Source organism: Colobus angolensis, unplaced genomic scaffold (genome assembly GCF_000951035.1).
Source record: "Colobus angolensis palliatus isolate OR3802 unplaced genomic scaffold, Cang.pa_1.0 Scaffold86, whole genome shotgun sequence".
In the NCBI taxonomy this organism is placed as follows: domain Eukaryota; kingdom Metazoa; phylum Chordata; class Mammalia; order Primates; family Cercopithecidae; genus Colobus; species Colobus angolensis.
Genome location: NW_012122487.1, coordinates 4011812 through 4034600, shown reverse-complemented (window position 1 = coordinate 4034600; position 22789 = coordinate 4011812). Strand labels below are relative to the sequence as shown.

The 22789-nt window shown below is 42.1% G+C and overlaps 1 protein-coding gene across 1 annotated transcript in view; it reads left to right on the top strand.

The window, feature by feature from the left end:
* The window catches only part of ADAMTSL1 (ADAMTS-like 1), a 441112-nt gene that overhangs the window by 414269 nt on the left and 4054 nt on the right, over positions 1-22789 (top strand). The window contains exons 24-26 of the mRNA XM_011930366.1: positions 5016-5228; positions 7090-7270; positions 9796-10003. Coding sequence (XP_011785756.1) covers positions 5016-5228; positions 7090-7270; positions 9796-10003 — 602 coding nt within the window. The remainder of the gene's footprint in view (positions 1-5015; positions 5229-7089; positions 7271-9795; positions 10004-22789) is intronic.

The window sequence follows — 22789 nt, the reverse complement described above, 5'->3', positions numbered from 1 at the left end:
GCACTTCAGGAAGCTGAGGAGGGAGGATCACTTCAGGCCAGGAGTTCAAAACCAGTCTGGGCAACATAGCAAGACTCCATCTCTACTAAAAAAAAAATTCTTAATTAGCTGTGTGTGGTGGCACATGCCTGTAGTCCTAGCTATTCGGGAGGCTGAGGTGGGAGGATCACTTGAGCCCAGGAGTTCAAGATTGCAGTGAGCTATGATTGCACCATTGCACTCCAAACTGAGCAACAAAATGAGATCCTGCCTCAAAAAAAAAAAAAAGAGGATACAGGTCAGGCAAGAGCTGGGTCAGTACACAAGTAGCAGCTCTGTCCTATTCCAGGCCTTCAATCCACTGGCCAAGTGGAAAAGCTGGAAGATACCTCTCCCTAAATGTATCAGTTAGTTATCACCTCACACATACACATGCTGCATTTTAAAAAGCCCAAACTTGGTGACTTAAAACAACAATCAATTGTTCTTGCTGATCTTACTTAATTCAGCTGATCTAAGCTGGGTTTGGCTGGTGTGACTTGACCCTTCTCCGCATTTCTCTCGTCTTCCTCTTGGGATCATCAGGCCAGTCCTGGCATGACTTTCTAATATAATGGCAAAGGCACAACAGCACAAGCAAAAGCTCCCAAGATCTCTTGAGGTCTAGGTTTGGAACTGTTACATTAGCATCTCTGCCTCAGTTTTTTATTGTGGTAAGAGATACATAAAATTTACCATTTCAACTCTTTAAGTGCACAGCTTGATGCCATTGCATACATCTACCTTGTTGTACAGCTATCACCACTGTCTCCAGAATTTTTTCATCAACTAAAACTCTGCACTCCCCCTCCCTCCCTTCTCCCAGCCTCTGGTAGCCACTGTTCCACTTTCTGTTTCTATGAATTTGGCTGTTCTAGGTACCTCATATAAGTGGAATCATACAGCATCTGTCCTTTTATATCTGACTTCCTTCACTTAGCATAATGTTTTCAAGGCTCATCCATGTTGTAGTGTATGTCAGAATGTCATTCCTTAAGGCTGTATAATATTCCATCATACATATATACCACATTTTGTTTATCTACCCATCTATTGTTGGATATTTGGGTTGTTTAAATCTTTTGGGTATTATGAATAATGCCGCTATGAACATAGGTGTACAAATATCTTTTAAAGTTCCTGCTTTCAATTCTTTTGAATATATACCCTAAAGTGGAATTGCCAGAGCATATGATAATCCTTTATTTAATTTTTTAGGGACCACTATACTGTTTCCCACAACGGCTGCTCCATGTTATATTCCCACTAACAATGCACAAGGTTTCCAATTTTTCCACATATTTGCAAACATTTATATTTTGGGTTTCTTTTAATAATAGCCATCCTGGTGGGTATGCAGTGGTAACTCATGGTGGGTTTAATTTGCATTTTCCTAGTGATTCATTGAGCATCTTTTCATGTGTTTATTGGCCATTCATGTATCTCTTTTGGAGAAATGTCTGCTCAAGTCCTTTGCTTATCTGGGCATTTGTCCAAACTGGGTGGTTTGTTAGTTATCAAATTTTAAGAGTTCTTTATATATTCTGCATATTAATTTCTTATCAGATCTGTGCTTTGCAAATATTTTCTCTCATTCTGTGAGTTGCTTTTTCACTCACTTGATAGTGTCTTATGATGTGTAAAAGATTGAAATTTGGATGAAATCTACTTTATTTTTTTCATTTGTTGCCTATATTTTAGTGTCATATCTAAGAAACCACTGCCCAACCCAGTGTCATTAAAGTTTTCCCCTGTGATTTTTTTGTAAGAGTTTTGTACTTTCCACTCTGAGGTTTAGGTCTTTCATCCACTTTGAGTTAATTTTTATATTTAGTGTAAGTCATTTGTTCACATACGGACATCCAGTTTCCCAGAACGATTTGTTGGCAAGACTATCCTTTCCCCATTGAATGGTCTTTGACCATATATTTAAAAGTCCGTTTCCAGTCTCTATTCTGTTCTTTTGGTCTCTATGTCTGTCTTTATGCCAGTACAGTACTGCTTTGATTACTATCACTTTGTATTAAGTTTTGAAATCAGGAACTATGAATCCTCTTTGTTCTTCTTTTTCAAGGTTGTTTGGTTATTCTGGGTTTTTTGATATTCCATACAAACTTTAGCATGAGATTCTCTATTTGCAAAATATATCATTGGGATTTTGGTAGGGATTGCGTTGAATCGGTAGATCACTATGGGTAGTATTGACATCCTAACAGTATTAAGTCTCCTAATCCATAAACATGAGATGTCCTTCCATGAATTTATGTCTTCTTTAATTTCTTTCAGCCATATTTTGTGGTTTTCAGTGTTCAAGATTTTTGTCTCTCAGTCCATTTTGTGCCGCTACAACAGAATACCTGAGACTAGGTAATTTATAATGAACAGAAATTTATTGGCTCACAGTCTTCCTTTGCATCTTCCAAAAGGGAGGAAAGCTTTGTCTTCACATGGCAAAAGGTGGAAGAGCAAAGAAACAAATAAGGGCTGAACTCACCTTTTTATAATGACATTAATCCAACCCATGAGGACAGAGCCCTCATGGCCTGATCACCTCTTAATACTGTTACAATGGAAATTAAATTTCAACATGAGTTTTGGAGGAGACAAACATCCGAACCGTGGTAGCCTCCTTGGTTAAGTTTATTCCTAAGTATTTTCTTCTTTCTGATGCTGTTGTGAGTGGACTTGTTATAATAACAATGAACAATCAGAAAAGAAAAACATGTATCTCATTTTTGTCAGCTAAATAACTCACATGGCCAAAGCCAGGAGGGGGAAGTATAACCGCTCTCTCATGGGAGGGCACTGTCAAGTTGCATGGTAGAGTCAGCGGATACATGAAGGAGTGAAGAATTGGATCATATAATACTACATCCCATACTGAGCTTCCAGGGGTCCATTTTTAGGTTTATCTTTTTAGAACCCTCCCTTCCAAATAGTCTGCTCCTACCCTCTCACTACTACCTCACTACCTCAGGAAAAACAAAAATGAAGGGGAAAAAAGTAAGTGAGCAAAGAAACAAAGGAGGTGGCAAGGTGCCCAGCTGAACAAGTAGCAGGTATGGGGGAAAGAACGCAGTCCAGGAGTCAGGTAGAAGGCCTGCTGCACAGTCTCAGGAAGGTCTCCTAACCTCTCTAGGCCTCAGTTTCTTCCTCTGGTGGTGAACTAGAAGATTTCTAGGGATTCCCCATCTTGTGTAAAATTTAACAGTTCTATCCCTGGATTCACAAACAAGAAATATTAGAGCAGGTGTGGTGGCTCACATCTGTAATCCTTGCACTTTGGGAGGCTGAGGCGAGCAGATCCCTTGAGGCCAGGAGTTCAAGACCAGTCTGGCCAACATGGTGAAACCTCGTCTCTACTTAAAAATATGTATGTGTGTGTGTGTGTATATATATATATACACACAGAGAGAGAGAGAGAGAAATTATCTGGGCATGGTGGTGCACACCTGTAATCCTAGCTACTTGGCAGGCAGAGGTTGCTGTGAGCTGAGATTGCACCACCACACTCCAGCTTGGGTGACAGAGCGAGACCCTGTCAAAAAAGAAATGAAACATTAGAAAATCCCTTCTCTCTATAGATGCACTGGCACCCACACATCCACAGAGGGTAGCCACCTGTCTTAGTCCAGTCAGGCTGATGTAACAGACATATCATAAAAACTAGTGGCTTATAAACAAAAGAAAATTGTTTTTTACAGTTCTAGAGTCTGGCAAGTCCCAGAAAAGTGCAGCAGCAGATTAAGTGAGGGCTTTGCTGTCTGCTTCATAGATGGCAGCTTCTCAATGTGTCCCACATGGTGGAAGGGCCAAGGCAGCTCTCCAGGGCCTCTTTTATGAGGACACTAATCTCATTCGTAAGGACAGAGCCCATGTGATGGAATCACATCCCAAAGGCCCCACCCTCTGAAACCATCACCTTGGTGATTAGAATTCAATATGAATCTAGGGGGTACACACACCCTCAGACCATAGTACCATCTTTGTGCCTCATATCTCATCATTTCCTGCCTTGCATCTGCAGTTTTGAGTGTGTTTTCTAAAAATCTTATACCAGCTGGGATCTCCCTGGAAGAGGGAAGATAGTCTTAATTATCTTAACTCTCCCCAGAGCAGTAGGTACCAAACAGATATTTTTCTAAGTAAACTGAGGGGAAAAAAAATCTTCAGATTCTTTAATTTTCAGTGACTTAATGCGTTTTACATATCCAAATAAATTCTCTGTGGAAGGTAAGTTGCTGGGGCACAAGAGCGAACACAGCAAATACCCTGTCCTTCCAGGAATTTCTCTCACAACTGCAAACTGTTTATCTTACTGATTCTACACTACAAAGTCTTGGGTAGACATGATGGTATCTGAGTTTATTATATCAAAATATGTTTGATGCCTCATGTAGATATGTATAATATTGTACCTGTCCAGTGCAGGCTTTGCAAAAGCCTTCATAAGACAAAGCCTTATGCAGAAAAAATATCCAGGTTTAAAATTGTTTTCCTAGTCTCTGATGAAAAAAAATTTTGACTGGAAAAATCACATAACAAGTAAAATGAGGGAATATGATACTTTTACCAATTCAGGTTTGTTTCTTAACTATTACTATATAGTATGGTATTTTTTTCCCAACATATTGTATTTGAAGAAGGAATCTGTCAGAAAAAAAAATCACTATAAGAACTACTTATCTTGAAAAAACTGTTCAAGGAATGAAGATTAACTGTATCATTATTTTAAAGTTAGTATAGGGACAAACAGAAATAGGTACTTTTGTTATCCAATAATTTTATTTAATTGAATGAATTATAGTCACCCTCCTAGAAATTCAGAGAATAAAAACATCTCCTGTTCACTCAGGAATGGCAAATACACTAAAAATGCCATGGACAAGGCCACATTGTGTGTACAGTTTCTAAAGCCACAAAGACAGTAAACCAGTGCATCGGGAATGTGTTCCTTATGGCTTTACTAAGGCTTTCTTCTTTTCCTCTCCTTCTAGGCTGCCCCATCAAAGGTCACCCTGTCCCTAATATCACCTGGTTTCATGGTGGTCAGCCAATTGTCACTGCCACAGGACTGACACATCACATCTTGGCAGCTGGACAGATCCTTCAAGTTGCAAACCTTAGCGGTGGATCTCAAGGGGAATTCAGCTGCCTTGCTCAGAATGAGGCAGGGGTACTCATGCAGAAGGCATCTTTAGTGATCCAAGGTAAGAAACCCTGCAGGCTTTGCAAACTGGACTGATTTCTTGAACAAGAAAGCCCATTTGGGAATCTAACTATCTAGTAAAACAAAGTGATTTCTGATCTTCAGTGGTACCCAGGGCATGAAAACCGAAGCTGCGCCATGTTTCCATACAGTGAGACCCTACTTCTGTCAACATGGCTCTTCAGAACAGCCATCATGCCCCTCCCAGCAGAACCTGGAAAAGCCAATGCTGCCTTCATAAATCGGCCCTTCTGCTTATAATGTTGCTGTTGCTCAGGACCACGGAAACACCACTATATATCAAAGTCAGATGTGATTCCTTTATGCTGATTTAACTAGTACAGATCTCACATACACAGAGTAGCCTGTTTGGTTACTGCCTAGAGAGACAGGCCTGGTGCCAGTGCCTGCTGATCATCCTGAAGAGTCTTCAGCTTTGGTCATAAGCTGAGGGCTTTCCAGGCACCTTTCCTTTGGCCCTGGCAAAGAACAGACTGGGAAGCCCACATGGCTCATGCATTAACCTTCCAGGAAAACAGGCAGGTCAGAAAGCCTTTGGGCCGGGGCCTGGCCTTCACTGCACCAAGAAAGAGTTGTATATGAGGCCAAATCAGTGGGAAAGAGGGAAAAGTGGCCTTTTTATAGAAACTGTGTGAGGCAGCCGGGTGCGGTGGCTCAAGCCTGTAATCCCAGCACTTTGGGAGGCCGAGACGGGCGGATCACGAGGTCAGGAGATCGAGACCATCCTGGCTAACATGGTGAAACCCCGTCTCTACTAAAAAAATACAAAAAACTAGCCGGGCGAGGTGGTGGGTGCCTGTAGTCCCAGCTACTCGGGAGGCTGAGGCAGGAGAATGGCGGGAACCCAGGAGGCGGAGCTTGCAGTGAGCTGAGATCCGGCCACTGCACTCCAGCCCGGGCGGCAGAGCGAGACTCCGTCTCAAAAAAAAAAAAAAAAGAAACTGTGTGAGGCTTTGGAGTTTTCCATAGGCTAGTTCAACCTGTGGCCTATGTGTGATATATTCCAAAATGAAGGATGCAATGGGAAGGGACAGAGTTTTGTGCCAATATGGCACAAAAAGATGGAGAAAGGGAAATCTTTCTAAGCAGGTAAGTTTTCTTCCTAAATATCCTCCTTCACCATTTGGCTTTTCAAACAGGAAAACAAATGTTCCATTTTCTTGCCAGCCAGCTAGTCTCTGCTGAAAACCAGAAACCAGGGCCTATTTGCAAGACTGTAATACACAACTTTGCAAATAGGCACTCAAAATTTACCACCTCATATTTATTTTTAACAGCTTTCCTATCAGTGAGTCCCAGACCCCCAAAGCAACTGGCTTTCTTACTGACATCATTGTCTCATGTAAATAAGCACTCTCTGTATAGGCTTTTTTGGGTAACATTTGCAAAGTCCAGCTCGAATCTGTACTGTGATGGTTAAGTATTTATTATATTTATATATCTTTGTAGAAAACAAAATCACTTTCTGGTGAACCAATGAGGAAAGAAAAGGACTGTAGCAAATATCTTTAAAAATAAGATGACCTATGACCTTAATTAAGTACGCTTTGTATGTCAGGCACTGAGCTACTTTACTTTCATTATTTCCTGTCCCCATAGTAACTTGGTAAGGTGAGGGTCACTGTACTCATTTCATGGCTGAGGCCCCTAGAGACCACGTGACTTCCCCAAATAGTTCCAGAATGGTGCCCATCAAGGAGCGGGGCCTCATTTATATTAGCTCCTCTCCTTCAGGCCACAAATCCACCCCTTCCACCCTCTCCCTGCCCTGCTCAGAAGGAATTCAGAGTGTGGGCAATTATGCTATATTCTTTTCTACTCTGCTCCTCCTCCCATGACAGATTACTGGTGGTCTGTGGACAGATTGGCAACCTGCTCAGCCTCCTGTGGTAACCGGGGGGTTCAGCAGCCCCGCTTGAGGTGCCTGCTGAACAGCACGGAGGTCAACCCTGCCCACTGCGCAGGGAAGGTTCGCCCTGCAGTGCAGCCCATTGCGTGCAACCGGAGAGACTGCCCTTCTCGGTGAGTGCGGCAGACACTGGCTCAGACCTCCCCACCCTAGGATGGGCCCTCACTTTTAGCGAGGTCAACGGCCAGCCCTTGAGTAGCACTGTGCAGGGAGAGATGTCAGGCCTCTCCCCCGTGCTGAAAATATCCTCAGACTACGCCACCCCCTCAGCTCAAGTGCCTGACAGGGTCTGTTCAGGGAGCAAGAGCATCCCAGGCCCTAGCAAGCCACAGACTCCCCCACCCATCATACAGTAATCAGCTGACTCTGAGTTGTTTGTAGAAAGCAATGTCTTTTCAACTGAAGGGCTGAGGAAACAATGATTACTGGGCTCCGCCCGCCCTCCAAGTCTAACCTTAAGCACCGGTGCTAATCAGTACTCCAGTTTAGTTGGGGAAATCTTATCTTCCTCTTTTCTACAAAGGCTTGCATCTCACTAAAGTTGAAATAAATCTTTGTTTCCGATAGTAGCCTCATGCTCAGCATTTGGGTTCCTTGTGTGGCCCAGCATGACACCCAAAGCCTCTGCCATCTTCCTCATGCTTCAAGAGGCTATGAGTCCCCCTGTGCACCCCATCCTCTGTCCTCAGCAGTAGTTAAGTGGATAATAGATGGGCTTGGAGTTGGCACTGGTGTGCTGCTCAGAGCCTGGGGGGACTTGGCTCTGCACTCAACCCTCAAATGCCCCTTTACTACCTAGCTGTAGGACTTTCATCCAATACTTAGGCAACTGCTTTCTGTTTTGCCAGCTGAGTCATAAGGAGCAGCTGAAACCAGGAGAGACTCAATGAAATATGAAACATGCTCACTAATATCAGCAGTTTGACTTGCTGACGGGAAGGTTTCCACAGGAATGATTAATGTCCTTTTATACCCTTCCTGAACTGTAACATACCCCGGCCCTTTCCATTCTCAAACCCCCCACCCCAGCTCCTGAAAAATTGCTGAAACGTATATTTGGAAATAAAAGTTGATTGAAATGCAGACCTGACATTCACCAGGGATATGAGGCTGGAAAACTGCCCTTGCCAAGCTATGCAAAATGAAGAAGAGATCTTTGACGTGCCAAGAACTTTTTGACTTGATTTGGTGATGGTCAGAGTCAATCAGCTTAATTTACTTCTGCAAATGAAATAATAATGGCTGTGTTTTCTTGGATTTCAATGCCCCCAGGAGTTTTTAAACACCTCTTGCCTGCTTCCTAAGTGGCTCTGCTCCTGTGGGGTGGAAATCTGCATGCAGTCATCCCTCTACAAGGCAAAAGAACAGGGAAGTGGCCACAAAACTAAATAAGTCACAGATCCAGATTTAGGAGGAATTTGCTCCCCTTCCCTGCTACATGCCTCTCCTCAAAGCCAGACGTGGCGCCGCTTGGCTAGGACGTAGCCATAGGTTCACTTCGCCTGCCAGATGTTTTGAACACTTAGTATCCTTCTTTGCACATGAACAAGTGTTGCCCTGGTTGTCTCTTTAAGATACAACTGGGTAACCCTGCTGTGACCCAGGTAGCTGCTTTAACCATTTTGTTAGATAAATTTTCTCAAAGAGTGGGATTTTTTTTGTTCTAGATTACATGAGCAACAAGTCTTGCAATTTCCCCAAGCTGTCTCCATCTCTTTGAGAATTATTACGGGGCACACACATGCAATGAGAATCCCTGCATGTTTGTATATGGACCAAGGATTTCAGAGTATTCCCATTTTACAGGATGGCTTTGTGAGAAAAGTCCATTTGTCACAGTCTCACTTTTGGAACCTAACATTCAGAGAACAACTATCTCTACCACGTATGCAGCCCTCTGAGAGGTATAAGACTATAACACCAAGAGATGGGAGGAACTTTACCTGTTTCTGAGGCATTGACCAAAATGTGTGGCAGGAAGTACGCTGAGCACCACCAGACAAAACTTTGACTTCGGTGAGGCCCAGGTTACTTTCTGTGTCAGGAGGTGACACAAATTTGGATCTGACTTCCCTAGAACCTTGGATCTCCTTTAGGAAGTACCAACACTGCAGTTAAAAAACAACAAATTGATTCTCTTACGATTTTGAAGGCCAGAAGTCCACGATCAAGGTATCCGGAGGGTCATATCACCTCCAAAGGTTCTAGGAGAGAATCCGCTTCTGGTGGTCCCAGGTGTTCCTTGGCTTGTGGTCATATCACTCCACCTTCAGCCTTTATGGTCACATTGTCTCCTCCTCTTCTCTGTATGTAATCTCCCTCTGCCTTTCTCTGTAAGAACACTTGTTATGGCAGGCATATAGGGCCCAGCCAGATAATCCAAGATAATCTTATCTTAAATCCATAATTACATCTGCAAAGAACCTTGCCACATAAGGTAACATTCACAGGCACCAGGGATTTGACATGGATATCTTTTGGAGGAGTCATTTTTCAGCCTATCTTTCCAAGTATATACTGTGAAAAGGGTACTGGCCCCAAATTAGTGGCAAGAGCAGGGATGTGGGGTGGGGAGGGGATCTCTTTTCCCCAGGGCTTGTCCCTTTAGGGCTCTCCTGACATTTCTTCCTCTCCCCAGGTGGATGGTGACCTCCTGGTCTGCCTGTACCCGGAGCTGTGGGGGAGGTGTCCAGACCCGCAGGGTGACCTGTCAAAAGCTGAAAGCCTCTGGGATTTCCACCCCTGTGTCCAATGACATGTGCACCCAGGTTGCCAAGCGGCCTGTGGACACCCAGGCCTGTAACCAGCAGCTGTGTGTGGAGTGGGCCTTCTCCAGCTGGGGCCAGGTGAGGAGCCAGAGACGTTGTTATTTGAAAGCTAAATCTAAAGGAGTGGACGCTGCCACAGTAGGAAGTGAAATGTTATCACTGCCACCGCCTCCTTTCACATTCTGATTGGCCAGGCATAGCTTTTGTTGGTTGTCCAGCTGAGACACCCCCAGAGCAGCAGGCTTTTAATTCTTTGTGTAATTCTATGAACCAATGTGATTGAATGTTTTTAGGCAGTTAGCAGCTCAAAACATCTTCTAATTGACCATCTATATATTATTACATTTATGTCCTCCACTCCCACCTCAGGTGTGTCCTTTGGAAAACAATCACTTGCGACTTTCTATTAAGTTAACCCACTGTGGCCATCTTTAACGAAAATCAAATGTTTTTGGCCACAGAGTTCACGTTCCAACTCATAAGCCATTTGTGTCCCAGGTAAGTTGAGGCTACTGCTCAATGCTAGCCAATTAACATGCCTAACTGGAGACTCCTTTCTGGAGCTTCTACTAACCCTTCCTTATTTCCAGTGACATAATGTATATGCTTCATAATCAAAGAGGCATGAGCTCCCCTTGCCTGGGGGAATATCATCTTTCTCTTACCTGGAAAAGCCCACTTCTCATAGCTCACATACCTCTCAAGACAGCTCTGCTTCCAGACCCTTGAGGCTTATTGGTAGTTCATAAAATTACAATAGCAAACAGATCTGGCTGCACATGAGAGATGTTTCTGCACTGTGTCATCAAGGTCACTCAAGGGGGGACATATGGTGCACCAGTGATTGTTTCCTAACAGAAAGAAAAATACATATGTCTTTCTCCTCTTCTCCATTCCTTCCCCTCAAAAAAATTCACCCCCTCCTCCTCTTTTCTGCAACCCTCCGGGACAGTATGTTTCAAGCTTTAATGTGAATCACCTGGGAATCTTATTAAAGATGCAAATTCTAATATGGTATGTCTTAGGTAGAACTTGGGATGCTGAATTTCTCAAAACTTCTGGTAGCATCAGTGCTCCTAGACCAAGGGCTTCACTTGAAAGAGTAGCAAGGCTTAAGGCATTACAGATTGCAGACAAATGCTTCATATCACAATCCTGTTGATGTGTCTCTGCTGGTAATATTGCTGATATTGTGCTTCAAACTGTAGATGCTTCTCAAACATCCACACTCCACTCCTGTGAGAATGAAAGTGATGATAGTTTCTAACAAAAAATTCCTTTTGGAACAGTGTTAGACTTCATGAAGGTAGGCAGAAGGAAAAACATTTGTATAAGAAAACCATGCCGATTTTGGTCCAAGTAAAACTAAGACCACCTTCTTAGCTCCAACAATCTGGCTTCATGTAATACTTCTTTTAATCCAACATACATTTATGGGACACCTGTCTTGGGAGGGGAATGTGTCCCATATAAGCATGTGTGAAGAAATGAAGGGAAAAGCAGCCTACAATGTTTGCAGGAGAATGAGGTGGCAGAATAGAAATAGAAATGTGGCCTGGAAAGCACGTGCAAGATCATAAAAGGGTCTTGCATGCTGTACAAAGAATTTGGATTTTATTGTAAGTGCAACTACAAAGATTTTTAAGAAGGAGTGGCACAATCAGACTTTTAAGATTACTGTCTGGCCAGGCACAATGGCTCATGCTGGTAATCTCAGCTACTCAGGAGGCTGAGGCAGAAGGATCACTTGAGAGGTTGAAGCTGCAATTAGCTGTGATCACACCACTTTCACTACTCCAGCCTGGGTGACAGAGCAAAAACCTTTTTTTAAAAAAAAAAAAAAAAAGGTGTGCTGTCTGCAGTACAGTGATCAAATTTGCAAGTGAAAGGACTACAGAAAGAGAAACCTAATCTAGGTGAGCAATTTTGGTGGTCAGAATGAAGGTATTAGAGAGGAATCCATTTCTCTTTATAAGTGTGATTCACATGGCTTCCATGATCCATTGGATATCAGGGATGAGAGAAAGGAAGGAAGTCAAAATTTTACTGGAGGTTCTGAATTGAATAACTAGACAGGAATGCGGAAAAAAGAGGGTGGATTAGTGCTATATGGAATTGTTTGGGACATGTTTAGTACGAGATATCTAAGTACAGATGCTCATTAAGTAGTTGCACATATAGGTCTGGGACTTAAAAGAGAACTGTGCTAAACACTATCAGTTTGAAAGTCATTAGTATACAAGTGGTGGCTAAGAATCATAGATGTTATCACCCATAGAGAGGGAAAGGATCAGATTAAGAAAAGGCACAGGACAGAACCCTGGGGAAAACAACACTAACCTGGGGGAAGAAGAGGAAAAAAGATTAACCTAATGAGTGGGAAAATTCACAGAGACCAGTGGAGGAGCTTTTTTAAGAAGGAAGGAAGTCAATGGTATAAAAATACATCCAACAGAATAAACAAAATACAAAACAAACATTGGCCTTATTTTGTTCATACAGTACATATTCGAACTTGACTGATAGGCAGTCACTGGTAACTCTGTGAATGGCAGTTTTAGTGTAAAAGTAGGCACTGAAATCAAACCAGCAATAGGTTTAGTTACAAATGAGAATAGAGGAAATAAGTGCTTCCAGGGACACATTACTCCTTCAAGAATTCCCAGTGTAGTCAAGGGACATTAGCAAAAGGGCAAATTAGGAAGCATCAAAAAAACAACTAGAAACTGGCTGAACTAACCTTATAAGTGTTCTGGAAAACAGCCCAAGTTCTACAGCAACCAAGTAAACAGCCAATAAAGAAAAAGCCATCTTTAAGATGATATGAAATTTCCTGGTATTTTCATTCATCCTTGCCCCACCCCTCCCCCATGTGGCATGGTTTTGATCTTGACAACGTGGCAGCCACTACTTGTGAAATCTGCACAAGGACCACAGACCTGCAGACACCTGGGAAAATAGATCATGGGTGGAGACATACAATTGACCCTCTAAAGTCCCAAGGAGAACCTTGAATGAGACTCTGGGAAATTAAGACACTCAAAAGCACCTATGTATATGGAGAAGGCCCATACAAAACACATAAAAGACCTGAAGACCTTATGCTTTCACCTCAGACTGATTACTATGCTCAGAGTGTACCCAGCTAATCAGTGATGGACTGCCCAATCACAGAGCCAGTCTACAGAGAGTAGGAGAAATGGCTATTTTTCAAATGTCCAGTTTTCAACAATAAAATCACAAGCCATACAAAGAAATGGGAAAATATGGCCCATTTTAAGGAAGAAAATAAACATAGGCATTGAACATAAAAGACAAACACTTTAAAACAACTATCTTAAATATGCTTAACTGGGAGCTGAAAGTACTATAACTGAATTGAAAATTTACTAGTGGGATTCAACAGCAGATTTTGCAGGTAGCAGAAAGAATTTTCAAACTTGAAGATAGGCCAATCAAAATTATTGAGTCTGAGGAGAAGACGACAGTAAACAGAGCCTAAAAGAGTTGTGAGACACCTTCAAGTGGACCAACATAAACATTCTGAGAGTCTCAGAAGAAGACAGAAAGGAGTTGAAAGATGATTTGCAGAAATAATGGCCAAAAACTTCCCAACTTTGATGAAAGACATGAATCTACAAATCTAAGACACTAAACAAACTCCAAGTTGAAAAACCCAAAGGGACCCACACTAAGACACATTAAAATCAGTCTTAAATAAGAAACAAAGAGGGAACTTTGAAAGCAGGTTCTTGGCCCTTTATATATTTAAAGGGCCAAGAGGGCTCATTAGAAGCAGCTGTAGTCCACAGCTCTAGCAGAGAGGAATGAAAATGGGGAGTGAATTTGGCACCTTCATCTAACATATCCAGGTTCTCTCACTGGGACTGACTAGTCAATCAACTTGACCCACGGAGAATGAAGAAAACCTGGGTAGGCCACTGGCCCACCTGGGGGCAGCACGGAGCCAAAAATCCTTCACCCCTAGCCAAGGAAAGTGGTAAGTGATTGCACAACCCCAACCTGGAAACCAACTTCTGCTACGGATCTTTGCAACCAGTGGATCAGGAGATCCTCTAGTGAGCCAGTGCAACCAAGGCCTTGGGTTTGACACACAGAGCTGTGCAGTCTCAGCAGAGCAGTTGCTCAGACTCACACAGAGACCCAGAAGTCTTTCAGACTCAGGCCCTAGGAATCCCAGCAGCCAAGCAGCATCATTCTGCAGGCCCCACTTAACATGGCACCTCACAAGTTTAAGACCCACTGGCTTGGAATTGCAGCTGCTGAGTACATCAGGCTGGAGACTGCCTGAGGCAGATTAGTTCCCAGGGGAGGGGTGGCCACCATTTCTGTGGTTAGGTCAACCCAGTTAGTCCTGGCAGCCCAGAAGAGGGGAAGTCCCTCACAACACAGCACAGCTGCTGTGACAGATCATGGCCAGACTGATTATTTAAGTGGGACCCTGATCCATCTGGCCTCCCTGCAGGAATTTCAGCAATTCCAACCAGGGTTATACTAACAGATCTCTGATCTCTCCCTGGGACAGAGTCCCCGGGGTAAGGGGCAGTCACAGTCTCTCCAGTTCAGTTGACTCAGCCTGTCCAGGACTGCCTGGAGAGTCCAGGCAGTCTGGACAAAGAAGGGTTCCCCACAACACAGCACAGCTGTTCTACCAAAAAACAGCCAGACTGAATCTTTAACTGGGTTCCAACAGGGGTCTCCAGACACCTCCCACAGGAGCACCTGGGCCAGCAACAGGTCAGTACCCACCTGGGACAGAGCTCCCAGAAGAAGAGGCAGGCTGCCATCTTTGCTGTTTTGCAGACTTCACTGGTGATACATCCAGGTACGGGGAAAACCCAGGCAACTAGGGCCTGGAGTGATCCCCCAGCAAACCGCAGGAGCCCTATAGAACAGTGGCCTATTAAACAGAAACCAATAACAACATCAATGAAAAAGACCCCACAAAATCTCCATTCAAAGATCAGCAACCTCAAAGATCAAAGGTAGATAAGCCCACAAGGTTGAGAAAGAATCAACAAAAGTGCTGAAAACTCAAAAAGCCAGAGTGCCTCTTCTCCTCCAAATGAAAGCAACACCTGTCCAGCAAGGGCACAGAACTGGGCTGAGGTAAGATAGTTAAATTGACGGAAGTATGCTTCAGAAGGTGTGTAACAGGCAAGGTGCAGTGGCTCACGCCTGTAATCCCAGCACTTCAGGAGGCCAAGGCAGGCGGATCACAAGGTGAGGAGTTCAAGACCAGCCTGGCCAATATGGTGAAACCCCATCTCTACTAAAACCAAAAAAAAAAAAAAATTAGCTGGGCATGGTGGTGGGTGCCTGTAGTCCCAGCTACTCGGGAGGCTGAGGCCTTGAACCCAGGAGGCGGAGGTTGCAGTGAGCTGAGATCATGCCACTGCACTCCAGTCTGGGTGACAGAGTGAGACTCCGTCACCAGAGTGATCCCCCACAGTTGCTACAAAGAGAATAAAATACCTAGGAACACAGCTAACAAGGGAAGTGAGGGAACTCTTCAAGGGGATCTATCCACCACCACCAAAAAGAAGGTGGATAATAACAAACTTCGCTGAGCTAAAGGAGCATGTTGTAACCCAATGCAAAGAAGCCAAGAATCACAATAAAACAATAGAGGAGCTGGTAACCAGAATAGCCAGTTTAGAGGAGGAGCAGTTTAGAGGAGTTTCAGCTCCGGATGGAGCTGAAAAACACAACATGAGAAATTCTCAATGCAATCACAAGTATCAATAGCAGAATAGACCAAGCAGAAGAAAGAACCTCAGAGCTTGATGACTATCTTTCTGAAATAAGACAGGCAGACAAGAATAGAAAAAAAAACAATGAAAAGGAACAAACAAGTCCTCTGAGAAATATGGGACTATGTAAAAAGACCAAACCTATGACTGATTGGAGTACTTGGAAGAGACAGGGAGAACAGAACCAAGTTGGAAAATCCAGCAGCACATCAAAAAGCTTATCCACCACGATCAAGTTGGCTTCAGCCCTGGGATGTAAGGTTGGTTCAACAAATGCCATTCATCACATAAAAAGAACTAAAGACAAAAAAACACAACTATCTCAATAGACACAGGAAAGACCTTCAATAAAATTCAACATCCCTTTATGTTAAAAATCTCCACTAGGTATTGAAAGAACATACCTCAAAATAATAAGAGCCATATTTGGCAAATCAACAGTCAATATTGTATAGAATGGGAAAAAGCTGAAAGCATTCCCCTTGAAAACCAGCACAAGACAAGGAAGCCCTCTCTCACCACTCCTAGTCAATGTAGTATTGGAAGTTCTCGCCAGGGCAATCAGGCAAGAGAAAGAAGTAAAGTGTATTTAAATAGAGAGGAAGTCAAATTATCTTTGTTTGCAGATGACATGACCCTTTATCTATAAAGTCCCATTGTCTCGGCCCAAAAGCTTCTTAAACTGATAAGCAACTTCAGCAAAGTCCCAGGACACAAAATTAATGTGGAAAAATTGCTGGCATTCCTATACACAAACAACAGGCAAGCAGAGAGTCAAATCATGAATGAACTCCCATTCACAGTTGCTACAAAGATAATAAAATACCTAGGAACACAGCTAACAAGGGAAGTGAGGGAACTCTTCAAGGGGATCTATAAACCACTGCTCGAGGAAATCAGAGAGGACACAAACAAATGGAGAAACATTTCAGGCTCATTGATAGGAAGAATCAACATCATGAAAATGGCCATACTGCCCAAAGGAGTTTATAGATTCAATGCTCTTCCCATTAAACTATCACTGACATTCACCACAGAGTTAGAAAAGAAAACTATTTTAAAATTCATATGGAGCCCAAAAAGAACCCAAATAGGCAAGACAATCCTAAGCAAAAAGAACACAGCTGGAGGCATCACACTACCTGACTTCAAACTGTACTACAGTAACAAAAACAGGATGATACTGGTACAAGAACAGATATATAGACCAATCAAACAGAATAGAGAACTCAGAAATAAGACCACATACCTACAACCATCTGATCTTTGACAAACCTGACAAAAACAAGCAATGGAGAAAGGACTCCCTATTTAATAGATGGTGCTGGGATAACTGGCTAGCTTTAAAAATTAACTCAAGATGGATTAAGACTTAAATGTAAAACCCCAAACTATAAAAACCCTAGAAGAAAACCTAGGCAATACCATTCAGAACATAGGCATAGGCAAAGATCTCATGATGTAGATGCCAAAAGCAATTGCAACAAAAGCAAAAATTGACAAATGGGTTCTAATTAAACTAAAGAGCTTCTGCACAGCAAAAGAAACTATCATTAGAGAGAACAGACAACCTACAGAATAGGAGAAAAATTTTGCCATCTAACCATCTGACAAAGGTCTAATATCCAGAGTCTAAAAGGAACTTTAAAAAATTTACAAGAAAATAACCCCATTAAAAAGTAGGCAAAGGACATGAATAGACAGTTCTCAAAAGAAGACCATCATGTGGCCAACAATCATAAAAAAAGCTCAACATCACTAATCATTAGAGAAATGCAATCAAAACCACAATGACATAACATCTCATGCCAGTTAGAATGGCGATTATGAACAAGTCAAGAAACAGATGCTGGCGAGGTTGCAGAGAAAAAGGAACATTTTCATACTGTTGGTGGGAATATAAACTAGTTCAACCATTGTGGAAGACAGTGTGGTGATTCCTCAAAGATGTAGAGGCAGAAATAGCATTTGAGCCAGCAATCCCATTACTGGGTACATACCCAAAGGAATATAAATCATTCTATTGTAAAGATCCATGCATATATATGTTTATTGCAGCACTATTCACCATAGCAAAGGCATGGAATCAACCCAAATGCCCATCAAGGATAGACTGGATAAAGAAAATGTGGTACATATATACCATAAAACCATAATACTATGCAGCCATAAAAAGGAACAAGATCATGTCCTTTGCAGGGACATGGATAGAGCTGAAAGCCATTATCCTCAGCAAACCAACCCAGGAACAGAAAACCAAACACCACATATTTCCACTTATAGGTGGGAACAATAAAAACATGTGGACACATTGGGGGAAACAACACACACGGGGGCCTGTCGGGGGTGGGCGTAGAGGGGGAAGGCAGAGCATCAAGACAAATAGCTGAAGGATGCTGGGCTTAATACCCAGGTGATGGGATGGTCTGTGAAGCAGACCACCATGGCACACGTTTACCTATGTCACAAACCTGCACATGTACCCCAGAACTTAAAAGCTGAAGGAAGAAAAAGAAATATCAAAGACTTGGTAATGTCAAAATATACAGACAGCCAAAAACAAAAAAGAGTCTGGTGCCTCCCTCCCCTCTCTTACCCTGTGACAAGCCTGCTCCTCTTGCCTTCCTCTATGATTGTAAGCTTCCTGAGGTCTCACCAGAAGCAGTTGCTGGCACCATACTTCTTATACTACCTGCAAGACCATGAGCCAAATAAACCCTTTTTCTTTATTTAAAAAAGAAAGAAAGAAAAATTATAACATCCAGAAAGAAAAAACTATCAACCAAGAATTATCTGGCAAAACTGTCCTTCAAAAACGAGGGGGAAATTATGACATTCCAGAGAGCTTGTTGCCACTATTCCTGATTACAAGAGATGTTAAATGGAGTCCTTTGAGTTACAACAAAAAGATGCTAGATAGTTAACTCCAAGCCACATGAACATATAAAGACTCTCCAATAAAGATAAATAGAGGGGCAGACATTAAAACCATTACTATTTTGTTTCATAGCTCCACTTATTTTCTATAGATTTCAAAGAAATGCATAAAAAGTAATTATAAATCTGTTAGTGAATATATAGCATATAGATACAATTTTCACCCCAATAATGTAAAGTGGGGATGGGAAACAGAGCAGTATACATGTAGAGTTTCGTATGAAATTGATATCAAAATTCAAATTAGATTGTTACAACTTTGGGATATTATATGTAATCCCCATGGTAACAACAAAGAAAATATGTATAGCCAAAGGAGAATGAGAAAGGAAGCAAAATTTGTCACTACAAAAAAGCAACTAATCACAAAAGACAACATAAGTGGAGGGAATGATGAGGGAAAGCTATAAGATGTACATAAAAATAAATAATAAAAAGGCAAAAGTAGTTCTTCCCTATCAGTAATTACTTTAAAGGAATTAAACCCCCAGAGACATAGATTGGCCTAGTAGATGTTAGAAAAAAGACATGGTTCAACTCTATGCTGTCTACAAAAGACTTGCTAGAGATCTAAAGAAAAAAATAGGTTAAAAGTGAAGGAATGGAAAAAGATAGTCCATGTAAATAAAAAACAAAAGCTGAGGTAGCTATAGTAAATCAAACAACATAATGATAATATACCAAGAACATATAACAATTATAAACATGCATGCACCAAACATCAGAGCCCCAAAGTATATTAATCAAATATTGACAGAATTGAAGAGAGAAATAATTAGTTCTGTAATAGAAACTTCAGAAACCCACTTTCGGCCGGGCGCAGTGGCTCAAGCCTATAATCCCAGCACTTTGGGAGGCCGAGACGGGCAGATCACGAGGTCAGGAGATCGAGACCATCCTGGCGAACACGGTGAAACCCCGTCTCTACTAAAAAATACAAAAAACTAGCCGGGCGAGGTGGCGGGCACCTGTAGTCCCAGCTACTCGGGAGGCTGAGGCAGGAGAATGGCGTAAACCCGGGAGGTGGAGCTTGCAGTGAGCTGAGATCTGGCCACTGCCCTCCAGCCTGGGCGACAGAGCGAGACTCCGTCTCAAAAAAAAAAGAAACCCACTTTCAAGAATGGATAGGACAACTAAACAAAAGATCAGTGAAGAAACAGAGTAACTGAACAATACTATAAACCAATTGGAGTAACAGACATACAGAGAACTCCACCCAATATAGCAGAATACTTGTTTTTTCTCAAGTGCACATGAAAAATTATCCAAAAAAGGACTGTATGTTATGCCAAAAAATAATTCTTAATACATTTGAAAAGAATGAATTTATACAGAGTACCTTTTCCAACCACAGGGAAGGAAAGTAGAAGTCAATAGCAGAAGTAAATTGGAAAATTCACAAATACATGGAAATCAAAACACAAACAGTAAACCAGTCAGAAAAAAAATAACAAGGAAAATTAGAAAATACCTTAAGACAAGTGAAAACAAAACCACAACATACCAAAATGTATGGAGCACAGAGAAAATAGTGCTAAGAGAAAAATGTATGGCTATAAATGCTTACATTAAAAAAGAAAGACTTCAAATCAACAACTTAACTTTACACCTTAAAAATTTACAGAAAACAAGCAAACTAAACCTAATGCTAGCAGAAGAGGATAATAAAGATTAGAGAATAGTAAAGAAAACTCAGCAAAACCAAAAGCAAATTCTTCAAAATGGTTGACCAAAATAGACAAACTTTTAGCTATATTGGCAAAGAAAAAGAAAGAAGACTCAAATTCCTAAAATCAGAAATGAAAATGGAGACATTACCACCAGTATTACAGAAATAAAAAGGATTGGCCAGGATGGTGGCTCATACCTGTAATCCCAACACTTTGGGAGTCTGAAGCAGGCAGATCACTTGAGGTCAGGAATTCGAGACCAACCTGGCCAGCATGGCAAAACCCTGTCTCTGCGAAAAATACAAAAGTTAGCCATGTGTGGTGGTGGGCATCTGTAGTCCCAGCTACTTGAGAGGCTGAGGGTCAGGAATCGCTTGAACCCAGGAGGTGGAGGTTGCAGTGAGCAGAGATCATACCAATGCACTCCAAGACTCTGTCTCAAAACAAAAAGAAAAAGAAAAAAGAAACCAAGTGTTAATCAAAAGTACAATGGAAAATTCAATCATCGTATGTTCATAAAATAAAGTGCTATATACATCAGTGAAAATGAACAAACTTCAGTTATGTACATAATACATTGTAAGAAAATACCAGATATAAAATGAACATGAAATATGGTTCATTTATGTAAATTTCAAAAAGTCATAAACTAAACTGTTTCAAAAGTTAAGTCTCAGTGGTTACATGTGGAGACAGGAAAGAGAGTAAAGCGTAGGCACAAACTAGGCTCCTGAGTTGCTGACAGCATTTTATTTCTTCACCTGTATACAGGACTAGCTACATAAGTTGTGGGGCCCAGTGCAACATTAAAATGTGGGGCTGCTTGTTCAAAAACTATAATGAATGTCAAGGTTGACAGTAGAGCATCAAACCAACTACAGTTTCCTTCTAAGGGTGTAGGGACATCCATGCAGCTAGCTTTGCTTTTATACAGTTGTCCCTTGGTATCCACAGGTGATTGATGTAAGGAGCACCTGTATATACCAAAATCCACACAAACTTAAGTCCTGCCGTCAATCTCACAGAACCTGCATATACAAAAAGTTGGCCCTCCATATACATGGGTTTCGCATCCTAAGACCTTTGTTGAAAAAAAAAAAACATGTATAAGTGGACCTGCCCATTTCAAACCCATGTTGTTTAAAGGTCAATTATACTCACTTTATAGAACTCACTGAGATATACTTCATGTTTTAATCTCTTTTTTTTTTTTTAGAGATGGGGGTCTCACTATATTGTCCAGGCTGGAGTGCAGTGGCTGTTCACAGGCATGATCATGGTGCACTATAGCCTCAAATTCCTGAGCTCAAGCAATACTCTTGCCTCAGCCTTCTGCATAGCTGGGAATACAGGCATCAACCACCACACCTGGCTGTTAATCAGTTTTCTGTATGCACACTGTGCTTCACAATAAAAAGTTATTTTTTGGCCAGGCACGGTGGCTTGCTCCTGTAATCCCAGCACTTTTGGAGGCCGAGGCAGGCAGATCACCTGAGGTCAAGAGTTCAAGACCAGCCTGACCAACATGGTGAAACCCTATCTCTATTAAAAATACAGAAAATAGCTGGGCGTGATGGCACGTGCCTGTAGTCCCAGCTACTTGGGAGGCTGAGACAGGATAATCACTTGTACCTGAGAGGCAGAGGTTGCAGTAAGCCGAGATTGTGCCACTGCACTCCAGCCTGGCGACAGAGTGAGACTCCATCTGAGAAAAAGAAAAAAAGTTATTTTTTAAAATATGTTTAAAGAGATAAATTTTAGCCACTCAGGAGGCTGAGGTGGGAGGATCATTTGAGCCTGGGAGTTGAAGGCTGCAGTGAGCTGAGATTGTGCCACGGCACTCCAACCTGGGCAACAGAAAGAGACCCTGCCTCAAAAAAAAAAAAAAATCCCAGTTATTGGTGTTAAGGGGGTATTTTTTTGTTTTTGTTTTTGTTTTACATTTACCTCAACCCTCCGTGTGTTTGTGAATAATAGTGTCAAACTGGACCCTTCAGAGTCCAGAAGAGCAATAACTAACCTTGGGCACAGCTGTCTAACCCAAGAGAGCTACTTTTACCTTAAATCCTGCTCTTTCAGTGGTTCTTAATCTTTGAGGTCATGGATCCCTTTGAGTACTTGATGAAAGCTAGAGGGAACCTCTTGCTAGAAAAAAGCCAATAAACACAAAACTTTTGCTAATACTGTTAGGGATTAACACCCCAGCACCACCCCCAGTGGAACCCTAGGGATCCAAAGACCCCCAAGTTAAGAGCCTTTGTTCTCAAGTGACCTCCATGGGATGCCTATCCTCTTGTTCTACTAAAATAGCAGGTGTTGGCTAAAGGCCTGCTGCTTTTGTATTTCACAGACAATTGTTGCTAAGTGTATTTACTGTGACAGGGTCAGGCTCCATGAATTCTGGGGAAAGTTTAACAATCTCCATGAGCACACAGCAAGAGAATATGAGGGGGGACTCTGCATACCTAAGTCTGCTTTCTGTT